We start from the raw sequence: 13,349 nt of genomic DNA on the forward strand, positions 1-13,349 counted from the left end.
GAGCCTTCAGTGTAAATAAAAAACCTACTGTAAATCAATGGCTTTTGACCAGTCTCCCAACAGGAAAGGCCTAAGAAACTCTTCCAAAGTCACTGTCAGATAACCTTGAATACTAAAATACATACTAGAGTTGGGGAATCTGTTTCTATCATATATCTTTTTCAGTTACTTTTATTAGGTTTTGGTGACATTTAATAATCCAGAATGCCTAAGAACCAAGCATCTCTTTCCTGTTCAGTCAGATGTCAGATTAAATAATCTGTGAACAAAATAAGTTAAAATTACAAGGAAAATTTTTAGACGTCAAGGAAATGCCCTAAAAGAAAACCTTACAAAGAGCAAGACAAACAAATGACATACAAAAGACATACGAATCAAAACTTCATCACTGGAGATCATCAAAGCCAGGGCTGACAACTCTCTGGGCAATGGCACTATAATAGAAAATACTGTAGGAAAAGAAAATGGCTTAGAGGAAACCAGAAGCATTTTCCAACTCTGACCACCAGTGAATGAACCCATTCAGCCCCTACATCCCCCTGACTACTCACATCTGTAGAGGGCTGTTCTTCTACACAAGAAATATTGTTCAAAGGGGCCAGTCTTCCCAATATTAGCTCGATTATACAGTATATTCTTTGCAAAACACCATTAGGCTTTGGAAGTGGATTTTTATTTCATAGGCATTAAATCATATACTCATAAAAATATCTCCTTCTCCCTTTTCATTAACACAAATATACTCTGCTGTTTTGGCTAACCACAGAATATCAAAAGCTAAGAGCCGTAACAAAGCTACCAATGTGTGAGACTGAGGCAGAGGTGATGCTCTATTGGTCAAATACTTTTAAGGTTTAGTCAAGATTCTCAAGAGTTAAAGCCAACAATAGTGAAAATTTTGAATTTTGCAAGCAACCAAAAAAGGAACAGAAAGTAAAAAAGTTCGTTTCTCCAGCAAATCATCAGCAGCAACATAACTCCTCAGCCAGCACTTCCGAATCTGGACACATCTCTGGGGAACAGCATGAAAGTTGAATTACAATACTTGAGTACTTCCGGAGAAAATTCAATGCTATTCATCCCTCATAATAACACTAACATGTCCCGTATCATCTGTAAACCACTCTTTCTCTGCATACAGCAAATTTACATGCTTTTGTTTTTTTCCAGAAGTGCTACAGGAAGCATTTAAATACACAATGCCTCCCATGACCAAGTAGTTTTTGAAGACTTCTACCCAAAAGTAAAAATGGAGTATGGATCCTTTGACCTCTTACTATACACCCGAACAGGGATGATCTAATGATTAAAGACTCTCTCTGCCTAAAAATCGTTGTTAGTCTTAATTGAAAAAACTAGAAGATACACACTTCTGTAACTGAAAACACAACTCACACCGCTTTGTCCCCTTATTGGCCATTTCATCAGAGGCCAGTGAACAACCATAAGAAAAGAAGTATCACCTTAGAAGGAAATGTTTCCTAGACATTTATCTGTCCAAGTCATATTTGAGGCACAATGGCAGAGCAATGGACTTAAAAGTATGGGGGTAGAGAATTGGAATCAGGATGGATTTGCATGATCATGCCCAAGAGACTTCCATTCTGTTGGATTGAGAATTTCAGTCTCCAATGCTCATCTATCAAGCAGAAGACACTGTATTCCATTTGCATAAGCCCTTTTTTGATTTATTTCTCGCCATCTTCATAGCTTTAAATGCAAGCTCAAATTTTACGGTAAAAAAGTTGCAGATATGACAATTCGTAATCTTAGTGAGATACAACACTTGTCATCTTAGGTAAAAACTGCTCAGATACATCTCACTTGTGATTAACAAAACCAGACTCTGAAAATAGAGTGTAAGATGAAATCCAATCCAGTCTAAGTATCAGAGGAAATTTCATATGCTAACAGTCTCAACTAACCTACCTTTCAGAAGATTCTAATCTCAAAAATATGGTTATATATCGCCGCCTACCTCCAAAACTCCGCCACTATGTCTGTGTGCGCAAGCGCTGTGATGACTTTTTTAAGATATACTGCACACCCACTATTAGAATCTCAATCTATATGTTGCCATTTCCGTTCACCTCTATGTAACACTGTGCTTGGCCTCAGAATTTCACGCCTTTGGTGGAAGTGTTTTTCTAAACTTGGAATATTGTGACTACACCATCCGATAATCAGAATCTGTTATAAATTATTAATTATGATCAATAATTCAAGCTTTGCATATAACTAAAACAGTTAACTGCATAAGAACACAGCAGAAAAATAGAATAGTTAATCTTCACAAGCCTTATTGAAAGACGACTTGCTAGCCACTTCAAGTCTTTTTCGTTTCTTTTTGATTGTCTAAGGCAAAGCATATGGAGACTGCATTGAATTCACACAGTTAGGGTTGAGCACAGAAGGCAGGAAAAAAATGACATCTCAGAGCAAAGGGAATGGAAACTACCACTGGTAGTTTCTAGGTAAAATTATCATTAAAAATGTTAAGGAAGAAAAGGATAAGCCTACTTCAGTGTTGCACGGAAAATGTGCCACTACCAAAGGCAGAAAGGCAATGCCGCTACCAGAGAGGATCAAAACTTGCTGAGTGCCATATTTGACTTATTGGATAGCCGTGATATAACTGAAAGGAGAATCTAATTCAAATTCAGTAAAAGCAAAAACTGAAACACCTTGATGACAGACATGAAAAAAAACCATGAGGCAAAATCCTCCAATGTTCTAAACAATAACTAGCAACCACACAGCATTTCACAACATATGAGAGAAGTACAAAGGTGCCCAACAATTATGCTCATTTATTCTTTCCTTCTAAGATATGTAGAGATTTTATAGATAAGACATACAAATGAACTACAGTCTATATCTGTTTACAGTAATTTCATCCTCAGCTCTATATCTTAAATAGCTCCCTCTCCTTTTGGCCCATGTCACTTGGTTCATTAGGGCTGACTGCCATTGTTCAGCTTCTAGCTGAACTGCAGCTAAGCAGCTCTTGAATTAGCTGTAGAAATGGTGGTACTTTAATACCAGAGCTTAGCATAGCAACCAGCCGGACTAAATAAATAAATAATGAAGCATGGTGTTCTAACAGATAATATAAATACACTTTCAGCAAACTGCTTGGGTCCAAAGGTCAGTCAACTTGTTTGCTCTGTCTCCAAGAATTTGTAAATCTCAACATGGTGTTTAAACACAAGCATATACAAACATCAAAGTTCAATGCTGACATATTTTACACCTCAAAGTTGTATGCCAGAATAGCTTTATACCACACATAGAAAATTGTAGTGCATGTGTAAGGAAGTGACAAAACACTATCCCAAACTAAATGCAAATTTTTCTTTAAATATCCTCTCATTCTGTATTTTTCTTCTTCTTTATTCTCTGTTTACTCTCATTCATCCTTTCTCACACGGAGAAGTATTTATGCAGCTGTCTAATTTCACAATTCCTCCCTTTCATTACCCATAAAGGGGGAGATGGAACTTTAAATCTCAAGCTTCGTTTCAGGGTGTGTGTGGTTTTTGTGTTCCTGATTGATTCACACATATGGAGACACCTGTACTTATGAAAACACAAAGTTTCAAGGTAAACCACCAGTTCCTGAGCTAGAGAATGGACACACCAGCTACACTGGCATTTCTAGGCTGTTGTGCAGACAGACCAGTCTCTCAGCCTCTCTCCCTCTTTCCTAAAGGAAACATGCAAACAGTCTCACAGCTCCTACTCATGTGCTTTTCTTCCTTGCTGGGGTCTCATTCATCTTAGCTTTGAACAGCTCTGGGCTGGCAAAAAGCAAAATACAAGGGACTTCAGAAAGCACAAGAAATTCATTTCTCAAATGGAAAACCATCGGGGTGAAACTGAACTCTTCTCCCCACTTTCCCGAGAGACTGCACACTATTAGGACGAGAGCCAGAGCCCTCCTGCACCCACCATTTGCCCCTTTCTAAGTCACGCCCCTCTCCTCTGGGGTGACACGCGTGGCAGCGGCAGCCTGGCTGTGCCTAAGGAGAGCTAAAGATGTGCTCAGCCTGAAAGGCTGGAGCCGGCAGTCAGCTGCCCCCCTCTCTGTTTGTACACAGTCCCAGCAAACCAGGACTGCCAGGAAGCAGCCTAGTAAACAGAAATGCAAGTGAGCACTAGCTTCACGCCTGGGAATCACATAGCTCTCCTCTCCCTGCCTCAGGAAACCTAGGCTGGAGCAAAAACCTCTCCTTTGTCAGCAGAGGAGAATTCACAAGGGGGCCCCTTTCTCACCTTCACATTTTCTTAGGTGAGATGGGGAGAGACAGGCTGCAGGGAAGGAGGAGTGGGCAACTTCTGAAATGTAAGTCAGCATAATGGCTCAGCACGCCAGGGTTTTGCAAAATTAGTGCCCCTTCTCCTCTCTCGCCTTTTCAAAGTGATCCCAGCAATCCCACCTGGAGCTGAGGGAAAAGGCTTTTAAGTCTCCGAGTCAGAGGACTCCCCAACAGAGCAGCAGGTGGGAGCTTCCTCCCCCCCTCCCCTTCATGCCGATGCTCACCTTTCTGGCTCCTCGTTTCGCAAACTCCCTGGCCAGATGGCGGCCGATGCCTCTGCCCCCTCCGGTGATGAGCACGTTCTCCCCGGACAGGTCTCGGAGCTTGGGCGGCAGCACCATGCACACGGCAGCTTTCACCACCAAATAAACCATCTGCACGGGGAAAAGCAGCAAAGCGCCCAGCCACTTCCAAATCATCCTCTTGTTCCAGGCAAGTCAGGAAGGCAAAATTCTCTTCCAACCCTTCACAAAACCAAGTTAACAGAGAAAGAAAACCAATACCCTTCATGCACCCCTAGATGGGTGACAAGTCTTCAACCCCCTTCCAAAACTTGGGGGCAAGAGATTCTTGGACTGGAAAAATCCTTCTCTCCCCCTAAAAAAAATTGGGGTAGAAATAGTGCAGAAGACCAAGTCACTCCCCTGTTTCTTGATCGGTGTCCTCTGGGATTGTCACATGCAGGTAGAACGGTTTCCTTGCTTTTTAACTGGAAGACAGTTTTTTTTAATTAAAAGAGAGAGAGAAAAAAGTAAAATTAAAAGCAACCATACATCCCTCTGCTTCAAAGACCGACAAAAAAATCCAATATCCAAATGGAAGGTTTTTATACTTGGAAAAATAAAAGAAAGCAGCCTATGTCTCCAAATTTCAGCCTGCAGTGCCTTCCAGGCAGCTCATTTCTATTCTTAGACTCAGGAAATTGCTTAAATAAGACAGAATTGCCAGGACCTTCTTTTTAAGAAAGGCTCTATTCAGGGTAAGGTTGTTGTTTTTGTTTTAATATCTATAAATATCTATAGACGTTCTGTCCTGAGCCGGTTGCAAAGGTTGAGTGGATAACCGCCTCTCTCTGCCCCCTCTCCTGTTTTTTTCACTTGGAGTATCTGTGATCACAGAGCAGGAATTATGCCGTACAGTATTTCAGCTCTGGCTCTCACTCATTTCTCCCTATTGCTCTCTCTGCCTATCACAGCCGCGGCGCTGGGGAGTTTTTATACCCCATTAAGCCTGATTGACAGTTAAAGTGTTGGGGAGATTTCACTACTGTTTCTGTGAGTGGCTGGCTTTGCTCTCCCCTCCCCCAGAGCTATCTTGGAGCCACTGCACATAAACTCACACATGCAGGCAGGCTGAGGCGTACGCTCGCTTCTGAGCTCCAGCGTGCAAGTCGGGGCTTGCTGCATGCCACGTTGGGCTTGCAGCTGTAACTGAAGTACACTGTAACCGAGCCAGGCAACCCCTGCCTCCTCCCTAACGTACCCACACCAGAAAGAAGGTGCTGTGGTCTGACTTGAGCCCAGGAAAAAGCAGTTCCAGGAACAGTCAGGGTTAAGGCTGAGTTCAAGGGAGCCATCTCTGCCTCACGGAGCTCTGGCAGAGAACTGCTTGCTCAAGATAAGCTGGTGTGGAAGGGGAAACTTCTTTCAGCCCTAGACTGCCAGGCTGAATCCAGCCTCGGCTGATAATCATCAAAATCTATTACCTTGGACCAACGTTTTTATGAACAACATGACAACTCATGGATTTTCCAAGCTGGAAGATGCTTGCATTGCTGAAAACTGGTGATTTAGTAGCAGGGCAATAAAAAAGGCAGGCTCTGAACGAAGGAGGGAGACTCACTTTCTCACAACAAAGGGTGTTGTGGTTTTTTTCTCTCCTTTTCCAAGACTTTTCTGTCCCGTTATGAGGGCGTAGCTGCAACACAAGAAGGTCTCCACAGCACTTTAAACTAGGTGCCCCAACTTGGTTGTTTGCACTGTTAAGCATTAGGCAGGTAAGTTATGTAATCAGTTATACCAACTAAGCATTTCTGAGGAGGCTCTAACTGCACATTTGAAGTGAGACTGTTCATGCTAGTAGTTGTGGCAGCAATCAGAAGTAACCTAATATGCAAAGCATTGAGGATGTCCAAAGATGCTCAAGGATGTCAAACTCACACTGCTGTCTTCACAGTTGAGCTGGAAAGAACTTCGTTTTTATGACTGTATATACCATTAAGAATGTGCCAAAATGAATCCAATCCCACATGTTAATTCAGGAGGTCTGGATCTATATCCACTATCCTGGGAAGCCATCTAGTGGTAAAAACTAGAATTACTGAAAAATGACAAATTTGAAAGACCTCAAACTTCTTTACATCTATAGTTAATAAAGCACCACTGCAATGAAAGTGTATGAGTTTAAGCATCTATATATAGGTAGCCAAGTTATATTACACAACCAATAGAAGTGAGTTAGGAAGCTGAAACCCTTTGAAAATAAATTCAATTTTGTGCTTTGGAATCAAACAGATATTTTTTAAAACAGGCGTTGTTCAAAGTGTCCATATGGTAACAGAGTGTTCAGAGGTTATTTGTTTGCAAAAAGAAAAGCAACTGGTGCCATCCAACATTCAAAACCTGCATCACACATTTTTTTTTAACAAAAAATATGAACAATATATAAATCCTTGAATTTCAGCTCTGTTAAAAGTTCCACAAAAGTTTTTGGGAAAAAAAGAAAATAAAATTTGGACAGAAACTTGCAGAGTTCCTACCTTTCAATGCCAGGTTACCTCATATGAAGTAAGCCATATGACTATCACTGCATCACCATAAAGTGTCAGGAGAGAGGTTTTTGGAAAGAAGAAGATGAAGCATTCTAACCAGAAACTGTAAGTCTGTAGATATTGTCAGAGTCAGGTGGTATTCCCTAACTTAGCTGCATCTGAAATAACCAGAGCTCAGAGAATTTCCATTGCCACTTGGCAGCATTTAGCACCTCTGTGTGTTTTTATAGTAATACCTTTAGAAATGGAGCTAGGGGAGGCACCTGGCATTACAATTTTCCTCTCAGTCCAAAAACTCTGAAGGGGAGAGAGAAATTACACAGAGAGCCTAGTGTCTGGTTTAAACAAGAATGACTCAGTGTCTGGACTGGTAACAAATATAACAACTTTCTGGTATGGAAATAAGGAGCAGTGTTAAAAATGAAAGGATATGAAGTTCATCAAAATAAATTTGATTTTTTGATTCCTGAGTTCAGTCTTTATGCATAAATCACCGCAGACACATTTGAAATAGAAAAGTCAGCAATATCACCACAGACACATTTAAAATAGAAAAGTCAGCAATGTTCAGATGAAAACCAAAATTAATTATTAACTTAAAACATTTGTAGGTCCTTTGAAGGCAGGGGGAATGGAATAATCTTGTGAATATTTCATGTATCTGTTTCCAGCTTGAATAATATTCTAAAATGCATTAGAAGTGGTTTTTTTCATTTGTTATAATTTTGGTTTATTGATTTATGTGCAAAGTTGCTACCAAATTTGGAGTGGGAGTAAAAAGACAGTTCCAGACATTTAAAATTTTCCTAACCTGCTCTTCAAATTTAGTGAAAGTATGAACTATTTTACTTCTTTGCTTTATTTAAATTTACCTTGAAGCAGTAAAAAAGTAGTTACTACATTGTACAAATGTACAAAAGCAAGAAGCAAAAGCAGACTTGTAGTAAAACTGAAGTTACTGCATCTTGCCTGTAATAAATATGGTAAAAAATATAGGCAAGTTATTTTAAAATTCACCTAATTTAACCCAAAAGTAAAATAGCTGTAAATTCTACAGGTACTATGTAGAACTGAGAACAGCTGAGGTTTGTCCCTTTTAATTGCAGTTCCACTCTGAAAAGTGGCAAAAAAGTAGTATTCTGGGATTTAATCTGATTGTTGTATAATAAGCATTGCACTCTTTTTCGGCAAGAGGTCTTTTTCCAAACTGTCACCTTTATAAAAACCAACATGTGCTTTTGTTCAAAAAGTTAATCTCTCTTAGTGAAACCTCCTAAACTACACCTTCACGTAGGTTTGATTATCCAAATTGCTTTCAGTAAAACTCTATAGGTGCAAACAGACACTTAGTACATACCTTTATTGATGGTAACAAGGATCTGTCACATAGTTGTTCCTAATTGTAAGTTAAAAGTTGTCCCAAAGTGAATCCCTTCCATGTTTCTACTCAGAAGTCCTTAACCAGTGCACTGGAGCATTCAGTAAGCAGGCCTGTTAATTTTGTAAAATTGCATCAGTTGCTAATGCTATCACTTAGCTGCAGAATTAATTTTGCATTTTGGATAGTTGCACAGTACTGAACTATTTGTTTCCTATACAGACACTCACAACAAAGCATAAATTGCAAAAAACTCAAAACTTGGTTTAAGCCATTTTCATGGCACTTTAAACTATGTTTTATTCCAGTTTGCAACAAGAGCAGGAAGGTAGTCATGTAATACATCTCAGTGGTAACTCATTCAGTTTTGGCTTCTGCTTGTCTGTTTAAATTTTTGGGTTTGTACTTCTTAACAGAAGTGTAAAGGAAGATGGCTTTAATCAGTTTTACAAATCTATTCTGAATTAATAGGTTTAAATTTAGATCATCCCTGAATGACCCATTCCTGAGACCGTAGCTAAAAAGATGTGTTTATGCTTTCTGAATATTTAACTACAATAGTGCCTAACTGTAATAGTCCAGCTTAAAACTAAACCTGTTGTTCATATTTATGCTAGCTAATACAAAGGTAGGTTAGGAAGGCCTATAGTAACTGAAACCCAGCTTTTGGATTGTAGTTAGTGTAGATTTACTCATATGCTCAATGAGCGTCATAAAAACCTACTTTTTCTTACTTGCCCTGTCTTGAAGAAATAAACAGCAGTGAAAAAGCAACTTTTACCTCCAGAACAGGTTGATACGCTCCTGTTACACATCACTTGCATAACAAAGGTCCATTTTTGCAGAACAATGTTATACGGATCTATGAAGAAGCTCAGGTAGAGTCTCTGAATGCTTAGACCTTGATGTTGCTCCTATATATGTTGGCAGAACTCTAAATTTGTTCATAGAGCCTTTGCAGCCAAGTTCCTAGCAAACTTGGAAGTCCGTACAAATGAAGTTGCTAAACTGCAAGAACTTTCGAAAGGAAAGGAGATGGAAATTAAAAGCATGCTCAAGGCATGTCTGAAAGTCATTTAGGCTAACAATTCTGTGTTTTCAACTTAAAAAACCCCACCCAAATATATACACTACATTGGTAAGCAGATGTGAAAAAACTGGGAACACAGAACAGCACTGTTATGAAATGGAAAGTCTGTGTTACTAGGGTGTCAAGTAATACCAGTTTTTTACATCAGTGCAGCGTTCTTGACCATGGACAATCTATCACGATCTCAGACTAAAACTAAACCTCCTTTAAAAAAGGAAAACCTTTTGCCAAGCTGATCTGGTTTTTGTTACATGAAGTACTGCTGTCAGATTTGGATAAATCAAGAGCTTCTTGATTTCATTCTTCCCTTGAGTTCACATTTTCCATTTGAAATGTGTCCCAGTGGTTCTATGATTTCACACTGTCCTTCTATATGCTATTAAGTATTAAGAGTCTGACACTGTTGCCTTGTAAGTGGAGTTTTGCCATGGACTAAGCTCAAAGGGACCAGGTTTCTGTTTAACTTCCAGCCTCGACAGAAAACAGTCTGTGTCCAGCCTTGTGCAAAAAGCTACATTTGGATGTCTTACTGCTTTCCCAGGGTCTCACAACAAATCAGTATCATGAATAAAGATACAACAAATGTCTTACTGAGTCATTTTAAATTCTAGATGACATCCCTTTCTAGATTCAATATGTAAAATATGTAAAAATAATTGCCTTATAAGCAGAAGTACAGTGTTTTCAAAGTGCATGTAGGTGCTACCTGGAATTCAGACAAAGGGATGCAACATCAAGAATTTCAATTGCTTAGTCATTTTAGTACATGCTAGATTTTGTCATTTGTACTAACTGCCCTTCTTTTTTCTCACCTATCTTTAATTAGAAGCCAAATCTGTCTCAATCTGTTAGCCTGCTTCTTCATATTGCAGGAGAGAGCAGAGAAAAAATAACCACCTGTAAACAGGAATGGAGTGACTACATTTTGTTAAACTGATTGACTCGCCTTATGTTCTCTTTAGTACATTTACCTCACTTTTACGCCAGTCAATATTTACCATTCCTCCTGACTAATTCCTCAGTCCTGACAGAACTTCTAAGACACACAAGGAACTAGGGAGGCAGAAGAATTAAGTCCATAAGGGCCTCAAAATTAGAGAAGCTTATTGTTTCAAGAGTCTGAACTGAAATCCTATTAAACCAACATGATATGGATTTTGACAAAAACGGAACAGTAGGCTAATGCCGGTAATAAGTTTGCCCTGGAAGTTTGTAAACTAGCTTAGGAAAAAATCTCTAGCTAAAATGTTCCCTGAATCCTTTCTAACGTCGTCTTTGAAAAAAAATTAATTACATGCAGCTATAATTTCTTTTCAGAGCTAGTGGTTCACTAGTACATATGGAGGTGAAATAATTCAAGTCCTCTAACTGTCATAAGCTTCTTCAAACTTGACAATTCTAGAAAGGAAGCCAAAAAGAGGAGGAATGTTAGGAAGAGAACGCTGTTGTCAAAGGCAAACCTTTTTGGTTGGAAGGCTAGGATGGATCAGCTTTAGGTGTATGAATTGATGTGGGGGGAATAAGATCACATTATAAATTGATGATGGTAAAATAAGATATCTAGAGAGATTCAGTTGAGCTAAGAGAAGGCACAGAGGGATGCTGGGTTCTTCATTCAAACAGAACCCACAGCATTTTTGATGATGGTCTAAGCAAGGATAAGGTTTGGATTTTTAATAATTTATCTGGATATTCCTAGAACTTTACTCACTGCTAGCAGAAAGTCAATTTGCTCATTCTTGCTGAATCACTGCCATTACTCCTACAAATTGGTATCACTAATCTTTTTAAGGGAAGAGCAGTTCTGGAGGAGGACATTGGAGCAAATGATACATGGGATAAACAACACAGGGCTTCCAAAGGCCAACGGATCCTTTAACTCATTTGTGAGGACTGCTGCCTTTTCAAAAGTAATTTTATCTTTCCTGATATGCACAATGGCACAGGGCAGTGAGGATCGGCTGATTCTTTGGAGGAACAAAGACCTGTTATAACAGTAGCATGCATAAATCCAGATGTTTCCTAGAAGCTGGCCTGTAAAATAATTAACAGAGATGCTTTTTCAGAACACTCATCGCTGCCCTCCAATTAAACTTTGTCCAACACTATTTGATTAAAAAAAAAAAAATCCCCTAAACCAACTCCAAAGTCCAAGAATGCCTCTTCATAGGACTCCTACCTCCCCTCCAATCTCTCATTAGATGCTTCGTTGCTAGTCTGAAAGTCTTGATATAATGGGAAAAAAAAACATGTATATTGGGAGCTCCTAAGTGATTTGGCAGAAGGTAATTCGTATTTTGACATCCAGCTTTTATGAGGGGAAATCTGGATATTCCACGATCTCCTCAGATGATAATATCAGTGGCGTGTTTAAATCCACCACAAAGAGAATTAAAAATTAATAAAGAAGAAAAGTCTTTAAACTTTCACTTGTCATATTTAAAAGTATGTTTATATGGGGACATCTAGAACTTAAAACCTATTAATTCTGGGATAGCTTAGTAAAACTCATTAAACCCCAACCTAGATATTTCTTCCCAGAATATAAAAGTAGCCCTAAATTTTGCTTTAATTTATGTTATTTTAAAAAAACCAAAAAACAAAAACATTCAAGTTGGTGTACCCCCACAGGTCTGGATGGAGTAAGAAATTGGGAGGGGCTCAGTTAAGCGTCGTGCACCTCACCGTGATGGGAGAGATCAATTATTCCCCAGCTTAGTCAAATAATTTGAGTCGGTATTGGAAAGATGCCTACTATGATCACAAGTTCCAGGCCTGCTGAGTTAAGTCAAGAATTCCATGTTATAACTTACATGGATTTCATTGTTTTCTTACTCTTAACACCTTTTTATTTATTTATTTTAATTTTAAACCACATAATTCAATTAGTTGTACTTGCTGACTTCCACTGAAGTTAACGATTAGATCTCTCAAGAATCCAGTCTGGTCACTTTTATCATCTAGTCCTTGATCTCTTATGACTCTTGTTGTTTACTCTCATTCCACACAGCTAAATATTTGTTTACCCTATTGACTAATTCACATTAAAGTTTCTCGCTCTTTCCTGTAATGCATATTTTGCATAAATGGGATTTTTCTAAGCAGATATATTTCATCTGCTTCTTTTAAAGGTATAAGAAAAGCTAGAAAGGACTCACCTTTTTTTAGTCAAGATCCCACTTTCTGAGGGAATACCACTACAGGTTTGTTAGCCAAATGCAGAATCTTATGGCTCATAAAAAGGAGTATTTCTCTTCTATGACCTCGATTACAAGCTTTTATAAGGGTTTTAAAATGGAATATCTGGGAGATTAGTGGGGATAAAGAAATATTTCAGAGTGTTCAGGGGATAAGCATAGGTTGTACTGATTATGTCAAGCTGATCTGATGTTTGTTCGCTTTTTACTTTTACCCAAACAAGTTTTGTCCAGTCACATGGTAGACAGAAATACATGGAGTCGCACCTGGTCGCTCATTCCTTCACTATCATCACCTCTATTGGTACAAGCATTTAGCTAGCCATATGGTCAAATCACAGCCTGAATTACAACAAAGGATAATGTAGAGTTGCCTTGGCAAAAAATAGCAAACTATGAAGTTGTAAAGACATCAAAATCCTTTTTTTAGTATGAATCAGAATAGAAGGTTAGGGCCAAAATTCTCCAAGTCAAGGGGAAGTTTCCCTCCGATATCACTGGACCATTGGTGAGCCCAGAAACCCCTGCTGTACACTCAGGTAGGGAGCTTCCAAATAACTGACAGCTCTATATGAATCTCTAAAATGTACTTCAG

General features: G+C 39.0%; 1 protein-coding gene across 12 annotated transcripts in view; it reads right to left on the minus strand.

Moving 5' to 3' along the window:
• The window catches only part of DHRS3 (dehydrogenase/reductase 3), a 42,250-nt gene that overhangs the window by 23,060 nt on the left and 5,841 nt on the right, over positions 1 to 13,349 (minus strand). For 3 of the 12 annotated variants that reach the window (XM_075172538.1, XM_075172540.1, XM_075172539.1), the window contains 4 exons: positions 9,249 to 9,484; positions 8,447 to 8,580; positions 6,479 to 6,616; positions 4,544 to 5,028 (listed from right to left, as the gene is read on the minus strand). In XM_075172538.1, the coding sequence (XP_075028639.1) occupies positions 4,544 to 4,738 (195 nt within the window). In that variant the 5' untranslated portion in view covers positions 4,739 to 5,028; positions 6,479 to 6,616; positions 8,447 to 8,580; positions 9,249 to 9,484. The other 9 variants (XM_075172537.1, XM_075172544.1, XM_075172536.1 and 6 more) reach the window with 9 other exon arrangements.

Source organism: Calonectris borealis, chromosome 23 (assembly GCF_964195595.1).
Source record: "Calonectris borealis chromosome 23, bCalBor7.hap1.2, whole genome shotgun sequence".
Taxonomy (NCBI): Eukaryota; Metazoa; Chordata; class Aves; order Procellariiformes; family Procellariidae; genus Calonectris; species Calonectris borealis.